Source organism: Danio rerio, chromosome 1 (genome assembly GCF_052040795.2).
Source record: "Danio rerio strain M-AB ecotype USA chromosome 1, GRCz13ab, whole genome shotgun sequence".
Lineage (NCBI taxonomy): Eukaryota > Metazoa > Chordata > Actinopteri > Cypriniformes > Danionidae > Danio > Danio rerio.
Genome location: NC_141021.1, coordinates 43714039 through 43730311, shown reverse-complemented (window position 1 = coordinate 43730311; position 16273 = coordinate 43714039). Strand labels below are relative to the sequence as shown.

General features: G+C 35.4%; 5 protein-coding genes across 5 annotated transcripts in view; all 5 read left to right on the top strand.

Annotated features, from left to right (window-relative positions):
* LOC147837451 (uncharacterized) overlaps nucleotides 1-16273 on the top strand; it is a 79997-nt gene that overhangs the window by 57922 nt on the left and 5802 nt on the right. The gene's annotated exons all lie outside the window — the stretch shown is intronic.
* On the top strand, nucleotides 295-3168 carry LOC147846957 (uncharacterized). Its single transcript, XM_087237459.1, has one exon. It carries the CDS (start codon nucleotides 1148-1150, stop codon nucleotides 2069-2071), a length of 924 nt encoding a protein of 307 aa, XP_087093585.1. The 5' UTR covers nucleotides 295-1147; the 3' UTR covers nucleotides 2072-3168.
* On the top strand, nucleotides 5780-7818 carry LOC147837454 (uncharacterized). Its single transcript, XM_087238389.1, has 2 exons — nucleotides 5780-6947; nucleotides 7315-7818. Exon 1 carries the CDS (start codon nucleotides 5780-5782, stop codon nucleotides 6686-6688), a length of 909 nt encoding a protein of 302 aa, XP_087094515.1. The 3' UTR covers nucleotides 6689-6947; nucleotides 7315-7818.
* On the top strand, nucleotides 10979-12034 carry LOC147837453 (uncharacterized). Its single transcript, XM_087237457.1, is given in 2 exon segments — nucleotides 10979-11375; nucleotides 11377-12034. Coding segments are annotated over 2 exon segments (930 nt in total). The 5' UTR covers nucleotides 10979-10985; the 3' UTR covers nucleotides 11917-12034.
* Nucleotides 14988-16012, top strand: LOC147837452 (proteinase-activated receptor 3-like). The gene has a single exon (XM_087238368.1). The coding sequence runs from the start codon at nucleotides 15089-15091 to the stop codon at nucleotides 16010-16012; it is 924 nt and encodes a 307-aa protein (XP_087094494.1). The 5' UTR covers nucleotides 14988-15088.

Below are 16273 nucleotides of genomic sequence, written 5' to 3'. Positions count from 1 at the left end.
AAAAAAAGAAAGAAAGGAAAAAGAAAAGAACGAAAGAAAGAAAGAAAGAAAGAAAGAAAGAAAGAAAGAAAAAGAAAGAAAAATAATTATTAAAGAAAGAAAGAAAGAGAGAAGAAAGAAAGAAAAAGAAAAGAAAAATAATTATTAAAGAAAGAAAGAAAGAAAGAAAGAAAGAAAGAAAGAAAGAAAGAAAGAAAGAAAGAAAGAAAGAAAGAAAGAAAGAAAGGAAAAATAAAACAAAGAAAGAAAAAAATGAAAGAAAGAAAGAAAGAAAGAAAGAGAAAGAAAGGAAAATAAATAAAATTAAAGAAAAAAAGAAAAAGAAAGATAGAAAGAAACAAAAAAAGAAAGATAAAGAAAGGAAAGGAAAAGAAAGAACATTAAAGAAAAAAAAGAAAATAATTAAAGAAATGATGTAAGAAAATGAAAGATAAAAAGAAAGAAAGAAAGAAAGAAAGAAAGAAAGAAAGAAAGAAAGAAAGAAAGAAAGAAAGAGAAATAAAGAGAGAAAGAGTTGTATAAAATGAGTTGGAACAACAAAATTCTTAGGTTTTTTGGAGGCAACTTAATTGTTTTATGTTCAGTCTAGTTAAATAAAAAAGCAATTAACTTAATCAGAATACATGAAGGAATTATGTGTACAGTGTTGATGTGCTTTCTGAAATGTTTGACAGTAAGTTATGATAATATTCATTTAAAATATTCTATACAAACTGGAGCATCCTACAAGACATGCATGTGCCTAAAACAGGGGCAAGCCATATGCAAAACAAAATCGAAGCAGATATGCACACATTTATCACAAATTTATCTGCGACAGATGAAACACGGCAGATGAGGTGTTTTGTAGCCCGATTTTTTTGGCACAGTTGGAACACACACGCTTGGTAGCTTTGATCAAAAACAGTTCTTAAGTTCATTTTGCATTCTGGAACATCAATCCAGGTATGACATTTCTCAAGCTTTTTTAATTCATATACAACAAATATAAGGATGTTTCATTTAATATTGATCCTTTTGAATGAATAAAGCAGTTCTATTTTAGCATTTGAACTTCAAGGATTCATTGGTATAGCATAACATAATTACATGTGTATCTGAAGTGACTCACACTCCCACATTTTTTGTGTTTTAGCTTTTTTCAGTCATGTGCAACTCATCCTTGCAAATCAACAAAACAGCTTTCATATTGGACGAGTCAATGGACTGGTTTTGCATCTGTGAGGGACATTTTGGTCCTTTTTTCATTTTTCTGACATCAATACTGTGCTTCATTGTGGGAACGCCGATCCATTGCTGGTCTCTCTGGATGTTTCTTCGTGGAAACATTAAACCCAATCTGGTGTTTCCACTGATCCTCACTATAGTTGAGCTGTTTTTTTGCATTCAGTGCATTATAGACGTCACTGTCATCACATACCCTTCTCTGATGGGTGACCGTTTAGCAAACTTTCTCATTGGTTTCAGTTGGACTTTCAGACCTTTTATTCAGATCTGCATGTGTGTTGAACAATATTTGGCAGTGATTCATCCTGTAATATTCCTAAGATATAAGGACATCCATTACAGGATTGCATTAGTAGCAGCCGCTGGGTTGATTGCACTGTGCAACAGCTTGAGACTTGTTATAGGTACGACGAGTTATTTTAAAGATCATGCGTTCTTTACAGTTTTTTGCATTGCGGTGCTCATAACGTCGATCTGCTGTGCTTCTGTCCTTCATGCTCTGAAGCGTCCTGGACCAGGAGATCGAAACAATAAAGAGCAAAACAAATGCAATAAAACTGACAAGATTAAAGCTGCTGAGAACCAGCAGAAAAGAAAAGCCTTCAGGATCATCTCTCACATTTTAGTGTCGATCCTGTTGTGTTATTTACCTATGGTGGTCACTTATTTTATAAATATAGCAAGTATCAGCAGGTTTTTATATTTATGTGAAGTTGTTCCTCTGACTCTGTCTGTCACTGGAACTGCTGTATTACTTTCACCTCTATTGAGGATGTATAATGATGGTCATCTTAAGCCCATAGTACGCTTTTTAAAGCTTAGAGGACAAATAAAAGAAAAATAAGAAAATATTTTACAGAATACAATACAGACGGATACTATTTGGCAATGCGATATAAATGTGTTCTTTTACTCTTTCTGTTTTGTGTCAGACTGTTTTGTGCGAGCAAATGTCAAGTGAAGTTTATTTATAAACTAATTTCAAGAGGAGCACATGCTTATGATTGATCACAGCTGGTCCCGCATTAACTAATGCATGATTCACCAATCAGATGATTCCTAACTCACTATAAATAACCATAGATTCTTACTATAGTTATCTTCGCCTTGAAGGATCCCCCGTTCCACCCCTACTCTTACATCTTTCCCTTAATAGGGTGACACGGTGGCCCAGTGGTTAGCACTGTTGCCTCACAGCAAGAACATCACTGGTTCAAATCCTTAACAGGCCAGATATCGTTTTTGTGTGGAGCTTACATGTTCTCCACTTGCTCTCGTGGGTTCTCCGGTTATCTCCCATAGTCCAAAAACATGTGTCATAAGTTAATTGATCAATCTAAATTAGCACTATAGTCAAGCTCTTAACCAGCAGAATATCTCTATAGCAATTTATAATCTGTCATAAGCTCTAAATAAAGAGGGGAGTTCTCAAGACCTACCTGAGCTCAAACTCCCTTCTCGCCCTGCAAGCGGGAGGGAGCCCTGGGCTCGAGGATCTTATGAGCTCAAGGCTCTCTCCCGGTACAGCATGCTAAACTAGCTTAATATTCAATGATCAGCTAAGTGTGAACTCTCAAAATTCTCATTAAAAACCACATTGTTTTGTTTTCCCTGCTGGGACATAGAAAAAGGTTGATTCCTCTGAGCGTGTATACTTTCATGTAACATTCTTTCTTCCTATTTTGGGCCAAAGCATGTCATGATTTGCCAAATATGATGTGATCCTGGATTAAAATGTAATCCATACCTATTCCCTATAACTGTAAATTATTCCAAAAATCACAGAGGAATAATAGTTAGATAACTAGAAGTGTGTAAACCTAACTGTAAGCCTAAACTTAACAAAATTGGTAAACGTATCCCTTAATTGTGATTGGCTGATTGGAATGTTGTTCCAGGATTAACATATATGTTAATCCAGGAACATGTCCTACTTGGTGAAATCAGGTTGGCTTTGAGCTAAAAGTGGAGTTCTATATGCCCTAAAGAATATTTTTATATTGGCATTGACGGGTCCATACAGAATATTGATTCTACTGAACAATATTAAAATCCTACATTTTTTGTGTGTGCAAAATGTGTAGCGGCAGTTCATTCTCAGTGGCAGAGGTGTGGGCTAGGCGGCCACTCATGCCCTTGATTCCACGTGGATACCCAAAATATCCAATGGTTTAATCCTTTGTAAATCTTTCATAATGTAAAGAACTGTATGTAGAAATAAACAAACATTTAAATGACAATAAACTGTTTTTTTTTTTTTACAGTTTTTACATTTTAGATCAAGCTACAATATAACACATTATAGATAATATATGTCATTTGTTACTCAAGTGTAACGAGGAGACTGACACGGAGGGATCCATTATGCAGTATTTATTAATCACAACTTCACTCAAACACACAATATGCACCTGGGTGCACACACACAACCATAGTAGTAGTAAGGGTTTCAAGAATGATGATGAACAGACACAGAGTGAGTTACCAGGCATGAGTGGAGGGCAATGAGCGTGAATCAGAGTCCGTGTATCAGGCTTGGGTCGAGGGCAGGCAGCGAGAATCAGAGTCCGTATATCAGGCGTGGATCGAGGGCAGGCAGCGAGAATCAGAGTCCGTATATCAGGTGTGGGTCGGGGGCAGGCAGAAGGCGAAGCAAAGTAAGAGACAGGCTGGAGTCGTACACAAGAGATCAGGCTGGATAAAACGCTCAGTAATGCTGGCCGGGGCTGAACAAGACTTCGCACTGACTGAGTGTTGGAGTGCGGCTTATAAGAGGTACGTGGGTCGTTAGCCTGATTAAGATCAGGTGTATGCGCAATCAGTGTAGATGGATGATGTAATGCTAAAAGTCCGGAGATGGTGGCCTCTGCTGGCCAGCGAGGGGAATGACCTGGACCGAGTCGGTGACATCAAGATAGTAAAGGGCTATTTAGTTGTTAAGTGTTTTTGTGATACACAATTTTTTTGTGTAAAAATATTTTCAGCATGTTTTCAGGCCACTAGTACAAATCTTATGCAATTATTTATTTGCACCTTTGAAATGCATTATGAAACATTGGTGTTGATTCATTCATTAATTTTTTTTTAACGGCTTTGTCCATATCTGGGGTCGCCACAGCGGAATGAACTGCAAACTTATCCATCACGTTTTTACGCAGCGGATGTCCTTCCAGCCACCACCCATCTCCGGAAAAAATCCACACACACATATTCACTCACACTCATACACTATGGACAATTTAGCCTACCCAATTCTCCTGTACCGCATGTCTTTGGGGGAAACCGGAGCACCCGGAGGAAACCCATGCGAACACAGGGAGAACATGCAAACTCCACACAGAAACCCCAATTGACCCAGCCGAGGCTCAAACCAGCAACCCAGCGACCTTCTTGCTGTGAGGCGAAAGCACTAGCTACTGTGCTACTGCATCGCCTTGCTTGGTGTTGAAATGACTTTTATTGACATTTTGAGTAGTTTAAAACATTAACCGCACCACCCGGTCATGTAAATTACAGCACCAAAACTGATTAATAGGCTTTGTCCATGTTTATTTGTTATTTTACATATTTATTTTAGTTATTTAGTTTTTTACTTTAGTTATACAAAATACTGTTTCAAACTGATTGAAATGTGAGGTAAAAACTTATTTCTAAATTATTAACAGCAAACAATGTCAGAGCAGAGGTTTAAGTCACCATCTGTGATAATCCCGTCAAACATCCATAATTTTAATATTTAAACATTACAGTAACATTTGCTTGAACCATGTCATAAATTTTGAATATAAAATAGAATAAATTACGATAAAAGGCAAAATATGCAAACAATGGGATGTTGTCTGGTACCTTTATAATTTCCTACGAATCATAATGGGTGTAATTTGTAGTTATTCACTGATAGAAAATCTGTCAACATTTTCATTGCAAAAAAAAGCTTCTTTATAGTGGAAAATTGTGCATAACATGTGTGTGTTACTATTAGATGGTTGACTGCTTTTCAGGACATTGTTCCCTTGATTTTGTTGTCCTCAATGGATATCAAAAAGGATCCAGATAACATGAATGGTGAAATAAAAAAGTGACGAGAATTTACAGCTTCGTAATCATGCATCACAGCACTTGAGCAAGCACATGATACAAATAAAAAAATAGGTGCAATAAAACTATGCAAACAAAACAGGAGTGACCTTTACTTATAATTTCATATTAAGAGATAAAACAAAGGGAATGAGGCACTTTTGGTAGCTTCTAATTCTTCAGTATAATTTGGTGACATCAGGTATGACAATCATTTTAATTCATACTTTAGATTTTATGGTTCAGTTAAAGACAGTGCTAGATATATAACATTTGAGCAAGAAATCAGTCCTTATGTCTAGTCTTACTGTTTAATGTATAAATAGTGCTAATAATCTAACTTGAACTTATCAACAAATGCTACAGAACAGGCACATTTTTATGGACAGATGTACATACAGTATTTTTGCTGTCTATCATGCCAAAATATTAAGCATAGTTATTGTTTTCTGTTTCCCCAGCTTTGTATTCTACCATGTGCAATTCTTCAACCATAAACAACAATTCAACATTATTAATCAAGGAGTGTTTAAGTTGGTTCTGCATGTGTAAAGACCGTTTTGGCAATTTTGTCAGTATTACCATGTTAATACTCAGCTTCACTGTGGGAACACTGATCCAATGCTGGTCCAACTGGGTGCTTCTCCACCGGAGCTTAAAACCAAACATGGTGTTTTCACTGAACATGACTATCCTGGATCTGCTTTTTTGCGCCCAGGGTCTTGTAGATTTCATTGATTTCTGGTTTTCAAGTAAAGCGAGCTACGGGTTTACTATCTTTCTTGCTGGTCTTGTTTGGACTGCCAGACCTCTCATCCAGATCTGCATGTGTATTGAACAATATTTGGCTGTGATTCATCCTGTAACATTCATGAGGTATAAAGGTATCCAGTACAGGATTGCACTGGTAACAGTAGCTTTATTAATTGCAATGGGCAACAGCTTCAGGCTTGTTTCCATCAGGATAAACTATTTTCGAGATCACGTATACTTCTTGGTTTTTTGCATAGCAGTGATTGTAACCTCTTTTTGCTGTGCGTCTGTCCTTCACGCTCTGAAACGTCCAGGACCAGGAGATCACAACAATGTAAAGATGACTGAGAAAGACAGAAACAAGACAGACAAAGGCAGAGCTGTTGAGAATCAACAGAAAAGAAAAGCCTTCAGAATCATCTCTCATATTTTAATATCTATCCTGGTTTGTTATTTGCCTATAGTAGTAGTTTATTTCATGTGCTTAGCTGGAGTGAGTTCACTCTGGTTTTTATGTGATGCTGTTCCACCTATATTGGCCATCAGCAAAATCAATGTATTAATTTCACCGCTCGTCAGGATGTATAGTGAAGATCATCTCAAGCATATCCTGTGCTTTTTTAATGATTAGTGGATTAATGAAAAGAAACTGATATTCTGTTAAAGATTGAAGGAATATTCCATGTTATTTTTTAAATGGATGTGACATTAGTTGTGTAAAAACAAAAAGATTGAGGTAATAAAGTGGCCAGCTCAATCCCCTGACCTCAAAAATCTACTTTTCTGAAGCAAAAACCAAAATTCACAGGAACTGAACAACATAGTTTATTTCTTTCTGGCCTGAAATACCCAACATAATGTTATTCTGAAAATGTATCTCTATTCTGAAGGTAAGGCGAGGCAATGGCACAGTAGGTAGTGCTGTCGCCTCACAGCAAGAAGGTCGCTGGTTCGAACCTCGGCTCAGTTGGCGTTTCTGTGTGGAGTTTGCATGTTCTCCCTGCCTTCGCGTGGGTTTCCTCCGTGTGCTCCGGTTTCCCCCACAGTTTAAAGACATGCGGTACAGGTAAATTGGGTATGCTAAATTGTCTGTAGTGTATGAGTGTGTGTGTGAATGTGTGTGTGGATGTTTCCCAGAGATGGGTTGCGGCTGGAAGGGCATCTGCTGCGTAAAAACTTGCTGGATAAGTCGGTGGTTCATTCCCGGATTAATAAAGGGACTAAGCCGACAAGAAAATGAATGAATGAATTCTGAAGGTAGCAAATTATGTAGCCAGAAGTACATATGGCTGTATTTCGTCTTTAAAATGAAAGCTGCAGGTCGTTATGACAGTGTTCCTTTTCGCGCTTACCAGCTGACTGCTTATCTCCATATGGATGATATTCCCGCTGTTACCAGTTTGTCCAGTTAGCTCGCCGTGTACCTCTGCGAAGTTTAGATGCAGAGAGGAGTTGACTACAACAGTGGGGTTCGAGTCCACTGAAGAACGGAGTCAGAAAGAAGGCAAGACAAAAACAAAAGCCAAAAATAAAATAAACAATTAAATAACAGAGTGAGAATGTGGTAAAATCTGAAACGTGGTAAAAATCAAGCGTTTTTCTGTATTATTTTTTAAAACTTATGGAAGTGGGTGGGCACGTCAATTGGTGCTTTTGAAAACACTATTGGTTGGGTTTAGGGGTGGAGGAGGGTGGGTCAGTCAAACGGTGAATCAGTCGGTAAGTGAGTCAGTCAGTCAACAGTGGCCTCTGGTGGATTCGCGAAAACAAAAACTGCAAAAAAAAAGTAGCTCCTGCGGGACATATTTTGCCCTCTCCAGAACTGCATATAGCGGTTCATTTTCAGATTAAGCCTGGGTTGGAAATATCAGTTTCTGGGAGCCAATTTCTTTCAGTTTCTTGATTGACTTGGTGCAACACAAATCACAGATATTATTAAAATTAAAAATATTGGCTCTGCAACTAAATATTAGTTCAGAAGTTTATAAGTATTTCTGTTTGAATAAAAAAACATACTGCTATTTTTTTCTGATCAGATTAATACATTCGTCTCATTTAAAAACTTTCATAAAATCTCTTAATACTTTGATTTAGAAATTGAATGTGTAATGTTACAACTACATTTAAAATATAGAAGAAAGCTATTTAAAAATATTTGCTACATTTTAGTCATTGTTTTTTTAACTATACCTCTAACATCCACAGAACCTTTTAATTTCCCAAGAAGTTCCTTAAACCCTCTTTTGACTCAAAAAACCCCACTGTCAGGATTTGCTAGAGACACACAGTTAAACATTATCACCAAATATACGTGGAAACTTATTGTAGACTGGGTTTTTGCATATGCATTTTTAGTTACCTTTTCAGATGCAAAATTTATGAGAGGAACGCATTTCAATATTTTTCCATTTTGCACCTGTGTTGTTAGTAGATTACACACACACCTTGTCATCATATGGACAAATATCTTTTGGATCCTTGTTTCTTTATTAAAGCATTGCCTGTTGATCACTCATACAACTTTCCACTTCTATTATTAATAATAATAATAATAATAATATCAAAGCTTTTTTTTAATGTTTTAATTGTAGTTTTTTGTTGTCATTTACCGTTGAAGTCAGAATTATTAGCCCCTCTGAATTATTAGCACCCCTGTTTATTTTTTTTCCCAATTTCTGTTTAACAGAGAGAAGATTTTTTAACACATTTCTAAACATAATAGTTTTAATAACTCATTTTTAATAACTGATTTATTTTATCTTTACCATGATGACAGTAAATAGTATTTTACTAAGTATTTCTCAAGACACTTCTATACAGCTTAAATTGACATTCAAAGGCTTTACTAGGTTAATTAGGTTAACTAGGCAGGTTAGAATAATCAGGCAAGTTATTGTACAACGATGGTTTGATCTGTAGACAGTCGAAAAAATGTATAGCTTAAAGGGGCTAATAATTTTGTCCCTAAAATGGCTTTTAGGAAAAATTAAAAACTGCCTTTGTTCTACCCGAAATAATACAAATAAGACTTTCTCTAGAAGAAAAAATATTATCAGACATACTGTGAAAATTTCCCTGCTCTGTTTAACATCATTTGGGAAATATTTAAAGAAGAAAAAAAATTAAAAGGGTGCTAATAATTCTGACTTCAACTGTATATGTACTATATTTATATTTACTAATGGGTTCTGATTTATACCTGGCATTTATGCTAAATGAACTGACAGACTATGGATCAGTCTGGTGTGTGTAATGTGTGTGAATTTGAAAATCTGGGTAAATTGTAATTAATGGGGAATTAATTTTTTTCTAGCAAAACAAGACATTTTTGGACATCTTCATCCCGTTTATAGTTTTCATTATAATGTTCCATTCAAACACTGTACTAAGATTTTGAACCATGTCATTAATCTAACATACACACATTGATGAAATGAACTACAATACAATTTCAGAATATGCGAACATAATATGAACGGGCACAAGTATATTTATAGTGTGTATATATCATGACGAGGAAAACATGAATTTGAAGGTTCTTTGTTTGATTCTATGTCAGTATGGAGTCACTGATTTCATTGAATGTATGCATTATATACATTGAACACACAAAAATGAAGGACATGATCTGAAAAAGTGCATATATATGCAAACAAAACAGGTGTGAGCAGTTTCACATGAACTGATGAAACAAAAGGAATAAGGAGCTTTTGGTAGCTTGTTGTTGCGGGCATCAAATGCAATAATTCTTCAATAAATTTTGGTGACATCAGGTATGACAACCTTTTTAATTTATACTTTAGGTTTTATGGTTCAGTTACAGACAGTGCTAGATAAATTTTGATACATTAGAGAATCCAGTCCTTCTGTCCTGTCTTACTTGATGTACAAATACTGCTAATGATCTACTGCAGTGGTTCTCAAACTTTTTTCGCCAAGTACCACCTCAGAAAAAAATAGTCTCTCCAAGTACCACCATAACGACCAGTATTAAAATATAGTAATGTAGTAGGCCTAATTAAGCAGCTAAAGCTCTGGACTATTCAGAAATGAGGCAGATTAATTTCTATTATTATGAATATTTATTATTGTCAGCAACTTTAAACATAATAAATAGCTTGAACATTAACACTGCCCTGTGCTTACAGGTAAAAAAAAAATCTTTAAATTAAAATGTGCTTCTAAAAGTTAATTACAAATGGTCTTAAAAAGAAAAAAGAAAATTGCTGTACTTAAATGTAAAGTATAAACATATAGCAGCCTCAGACCTCATAAATATATTTGTAATCTTATTCATATATAAAATGTTTTTGAAAAGTTTTGTAATAGATGTTGCACATATTTTTAACGTATTTGTATGTATTTGAAATCTAAACATTAACTTTAAATGTATGATTTGGATTTACATATTTAATTTAGAAATCAGATCTGCTTACTGCAAGTTATAGGCTTTGTGTGTCACAAAAGCAAGTGATTAAACTATACCTGTCAACATTGGGACATAAAAATACAGGATAAGCCCCCAACAACTGTTACAAATATGGGGAGGAGACTAGCTTCAAATGATGGAATACAAAACAAACATTAGAAAATTGAAAATAAAATTAAAAGTTTTAGCCTATTAAAATCAATTTACTGATCACATTGGTGTTATTGTATGTGTCAGAGTTAAAAGTGTGTTCATTTTTTTTACTTAAATTATTCAGCAATTCCTCTGCGTACCACTAGAAGGAAGCCTGTGTACCACTAGTGGTACACGTACCACAGTTTGAGAACCACTGATCTACTGTATATAACTTAACGTTACAGAAACAAATGCTACAAAAATGACAACCTTTTTTTTGACTGATGTACCTATATTTCTGCTTATAATGTCCAACTCTTATGCCTACTTATTGTTTTTTGTTTCCGCAGCTTTGTATTTCACCATGTGCAATTCTTCCATCATAGTCAACAGTTCAACTTTATTTGTCAATGAGAGTTCATGCTGGTACTGCATGTGTAAAGGTCGATTTGGCACTTTTATCATGGTTACCGAGATAATACTCAGCTTCACTGTGGGAACATTGATCCAATTCTGGTCCATCTGGGTGCTTCTCCGCAGGAATATTAAACCAAACATGGTGTTTTTGCTAAACATGACTATCCTGGATCTGCTTTTTTGCACCCAGAGTCTTGTAGATTTCCTTGATTTCTTGTTTTTAAGTAAAGCAAGCTAAAACTTAACTATCTTTCTTGCTGGTTTTGGTTGGACCTCCAGACCTCTCATCCAGATCTGCATGTGTATTGAACAATATTTGGCTGTGATTCATCAGTGTTTTAACTTACATGAGATATAAAGGTATCCAGTACAGGATTGCGTTGGTAACAGTAGCTTCACTGATTGCACTAGGCAACGGCTTCAGGCTTGTTTCCATTAGGATGAACTATTTTCGAGATCATGTATACTTCTTGGTTTTTTGCATAGCAGTGATTGTAACCTCTTTTTGCTGTGCGTCTGTCCTTCATGCTCTGAAACGTCCAGGACCAGGAGATCACAACAATGTAGAGACAACACAGAAAGACATAAACAAAACAAAGAGAGGCAGAGCTGTTGAGAATCAACAGAAAAGAAAAGCCTTCAGAATCATCTCTCATATTTTAATATCTATCCTGGTTTGTTATCTGCCTATAGTAGTAGTTTATTTCATGTGCTTAGCTGGAGTGAGTTCACTCTGGTTTTTATGTGATGCTGTTCCACCGATTCTGGCCATCAGCAAAACCTATCTATTAATATCGCCATTTGTCAGGATGTATAGTGAAGGTCATCTTAAACACACATGCTTGTCAACATTTAGAGGACAAACGAAAGGAAACTGATATTCTGTTATTCATACTTTTTTCTGTTGAATATTTTTAGAAAAGGACGTGACAAAATAAAGTCTGTTATTTATATATGGTTGTGTTTAAAAAGCAGCACAACATTAGTAAGCTCTTGAAGCACTGTCGTTAGAATTAGTAATATGTGTGCATTGAAAACGATTCATTTGTATTGTACTGGTGTAATAGAACAACAACAGACTCAACTTGTGTGTTGTGTGCTCTTTCTTCTGTGTATCTGACTAATACATTTAAAGGTATATGGCAAATATTCATCCAATCAAAGTTGATTTGAAACATGGTGGCGCAGTAGGTAGCACTGTCATCTTACAGCAGGAAGCTTTCTAGTTCAAACCTCGGCTGGCTCAGTAGGCATTTCTGTGTGGAGTTTGCATGTTCACCCCATGTTGGCATGGGCTTTCTCCGGGTGCTCCGGTTTTCCCCACAGTCCAAAGACATGTGCTATAGGTGAATTGAATAAGCTGAATTGTCCGTACTGTATGTGTGTAAATGAGTGTGTATGGATGTTTCCCAGTGATGGGGTTGCAGCTGGAAGGGCATCTTCTGCGTAAAACATTTGCTGGATAAATTGGCAGTTCATTCTGCTGTGGCGACCCTTAATAAATAAAGGCAATAAGGCGAAAATAAAATAAATGAAACTAATGACAGTCAGAAGATGTTTGATGGGAACAAGTAGCACCCATAAAGCATCATTAAAAAAAAAAAACATATCTGTTAAAGAATCTGTTAAATTTTGCCAATGTGGACTGATAACAGTAAAATTTTCCTTTTTTCAGATGTGGTAGTTGTTGGCAGTTTGACCCCCAGATACCAAATTCTTGCCTCAGTGCTCTGTAAAGACAAAAATCATGGGATGGTAATGTTTATTAACCTATAAAGTCGGAACTCTTTACCATTTACCAAGTGTCTTAGACCAATAAGAATACATCAGAATATTTAAAGAGATTATGTCCCCCTATGGTGAAGATGAAATTCCCCTAAAATTGGTATTTCAATAAGACAACGACCCCAAACACAAAGTATTACAGTATAAAATATTAGTTTCTATTGAGATAATTGAGGTAATGGAGTGGACAGCCCAATCTCCTGACTTCAACCCAATTGAAAATGTTTTAGGTCAGTGTTTCTCAACTGGTTGGTCGTGACCCAAAAGTGGGTGACAGGAACATTATCAATGGGTCGCAGAGTGTGTGGTCAATAAAACAACAAAAGTTTAGATTTTAACTTATATTTAGCTTATACTGGACTTTTATTTTGAAATGTGCACGTGACAACCGTACCGTTTGACATGTGAAATTTCATTTCTTTATATCAAGAAATATATCGAAGCGCAAGTACAACCCTGAATATGTAAAGTATGGATTTACATATATTGATGACAAAAAAGGCTTAAAACTTCATTGTGTCATATGTGGTGAGGTGCTCTCACAAGAGAGCGTCAACGACATTTAGAAACCAGACATCCCAGTTGCAAGGACAAACCTGTGAACCATTTTCTAAGACGACTCCCAAGAGCTATAAGGGCATCACAAAAGTGCATACATTTTGTTAAATGACAGCAATGAAATATTGTTTATTTGTAAGCCTTGGTGATTTTCTTATGATTTATCTGTCACTACTTGTGTGTTAACAAATAAATACAAATTAATCCTAATTCCTAAAACTATATTACAGTTCCTTAAAATTTGGGTCGCGGCTTGATGACCATGTAAAAATGTGGGTCCCATGGCCAAACCGGTTGAGAACCACTGTTTTAGGTGGCATTAAAATTTCAACATTCTAGAAACTGTCGGATGTAGTTGGTTATTCCTGAGTTTGGGGGAGCTAGAAGGTAGTTGACTGCAACGCACATGCTCTGCAGTTATCAAAAATAATGGCTTTATTATGTAACTATTTATGTCCTACAAAAAACACACATACACTGTAAACCTCACAGTAAACTTTATCAAATGAAATTAGTGTAGTTAACTCAAAATTAATTTACTCAAAGTTAATTCTACTCATTTAAAAGGAGTTTTGAACTCAGTGTTGAAGGTAATGAGTTAATTAAATACCTCATTCTTTCAACTTAAATAGAGTAAGTCCACAGTACTCATGTAAATTAGTTTTTTTGACTAATTAAAAACAATTAAGCAATTTTTTTCCTCAAATGGTTTGAGTTGTCTTAACTTGTTGGGTTTGACATTACTCAGTTGGTTTGAGTTCTCTTCATTCATTGGGTTTAACTGTGCTCAAATTGCTTCGTTTACTCAAATGGATTAAGTTCACATTACTCATTAGGATTAGCTTTTTTACTCAAATGTTTTGTTTCAATCAGTTTCCTTAAACGGTTTGTTAACTTAACTTTTTGGGTTTCACAGTGTTTAATTGATCAAATATCTTAATACTTTGATCTAAAATTAAATGTGTATTTTAAACTACCATAAACCCTCTTTTGCTACTAAAAAACAACTGTCAGGATTTACAAAAGACACAATGTAAATTATTACTGCCAAAGAGCAGTGGAAACTTATTGTGCACTAACTTTTTGCATATGCGTTTGCCATTACCTTTTTAGATGCAAATTTATGAGAGGAAACATATTTTAAGATTTACACATATAATCAAGCATAAATGTGAAGGTTCTTTATTTGAGTCTGTGTCAGTATATTGACATTGTTTTTATTGTATGTATGCATTACGATTTAACAATACTCCCTCTGTATATACAGTATGCATTGAACAAACAAATTAATGACAAGAGATATGAAAATGTGCAAATATGCTAATGCAAACAAAACAGGTGTGAGCACATTTATTCACAGTTTCACATGAACTGATGAAACAAAGGAAATGAGGCTCTTTTGGTAGCTTGTTGTTTCTGGCATCAAAAGTAAAAATTCTTCAGTGTAATTTGTTCATCAGGTATGACAACCATTTTAATTCATTCTTTAGATTTTATGTTTTAGTAGTGCTAGATTTATAACATTTGATTCTGAAATCAAGTCCAGTCTTATTGTTTAATGTATAAATATTGTTAATAAACGGTAACAAATGCCACGGAACCGACACATTATTATTGACCAATGGTCTTTTTTGTTTGTTTTTTTGTTTATTGGTAAACTCTTATGCACAATTACTGTTTTCTGTTTCCTCAGCTTTCTATTCTACCATGTGCAATTCTTCCATCATAATCAACAGTTCAGCCGTATTTATCAATGAGGGTTTCAGCTGGTTCTGCATGTGTCAAGACCGTTTTGGCACTTTTGTCATTGTTTCCATTGTAATGGTGTGGTTCATTGTGGGAACCCCATTTCATTGCTGGTCCTTCTGGGTGCTTCTCCAAAGGAACTTTAAACCAAACATGGTGTTTCCACTAAACATGACTTTACTGGATTTGCTTTGTTGTGTCGAGGGCTTTGTAGACTTAATTGATTTCTGGTTTTCAAGTACAGCTAGCTACAACTTGACAACCTTTCTTGTCGGTTTCGGTTGGACTGCCAGACCTCTTTTGCAGATCTGCATATGTATTGAACAATATTTGGCTGTGATTCATCCAGTTACTTTCATGAGATATAAAGGCATCAAGTACAGGATTGCATTAATAACAGTTGCTTGGCTTATTGCTCTGGGCAACGGCTTTAGGCTTGTTTCCATCAGAATGAACTATTTTCGAGATCACGTATACTTCTTGGTTTTTTGCATAGCAGTGATTGTAACCTCTTTTTGCTGTGTTTCTGTCCTTCACGCTCTGAAACGTCCAGGACCAGGAGATCACAACAATGTAAAGATGACTGAGAAAGACAGAAACAAGACAGATAGAGGCAGACCTGTTGAGAACCAGCAGAAAAGAAAAGCCTTCAGAATCATCTCTCATATTTTAATATCTATCCTGGTTTGTTATTTGCCTATAGTAGTAGTTTATTTCATGTGCTTAACTGGAGTATACTCATTTTTATGTGATGTTGTTCCCACTTTTCTGTCCATCAGCATCATCAATTTATTGATATCACCATTTGTCAGGGTGTATAATGAAGGTCATCTTAAACACATCATGTGCTTTTCAAAGTTTAGTGGACAAATGAAAGGAAACTGATATTCTGTTGGAATGTTTCATGTAAGGGATCTGAGATTATAGTACAACCCCAAGTCAGAAAATGTTGGGACAGTATGAAAAGATTAATTAAAAAAGAAAGTAGTGATTTTTACATTTGCTTTGACCTGTATATCATTGCAGACAATACAACAAACATTATTTAATGTGTTCCTTGTGATTTCATTTAATTTTTTTTATAAATTAACATGTATTCTAATTTTGGTTCTTGCTAACATTTTTTAAAAAGTTGGAACAGTAAGG

What these genes read in the sequence shown, in the direction of transcription:
- LOC147846957 (XM_087237459.1), top strand. Translation starts at nt 1,148, where the DNA reads ATGTGCAACTCATCCTTGCAAATCAACAAAACAGCTTTCATATTGGAC.
- LOC147837452 (XM_087238368.1), top strand. Translation starts at nt 15,089, where the DNA reads ATGTGCAATTCTTCCATCATAATCAACAGTTCAGCCGTATTTATCAAT.
- LOC147837454 (XM_087238389.1), top strand. Translation starts at nt 5,780, where the DNA reads ATGTGCAATTCTTCAACCATAAACAACAATTCAACATTATTAATCAAG.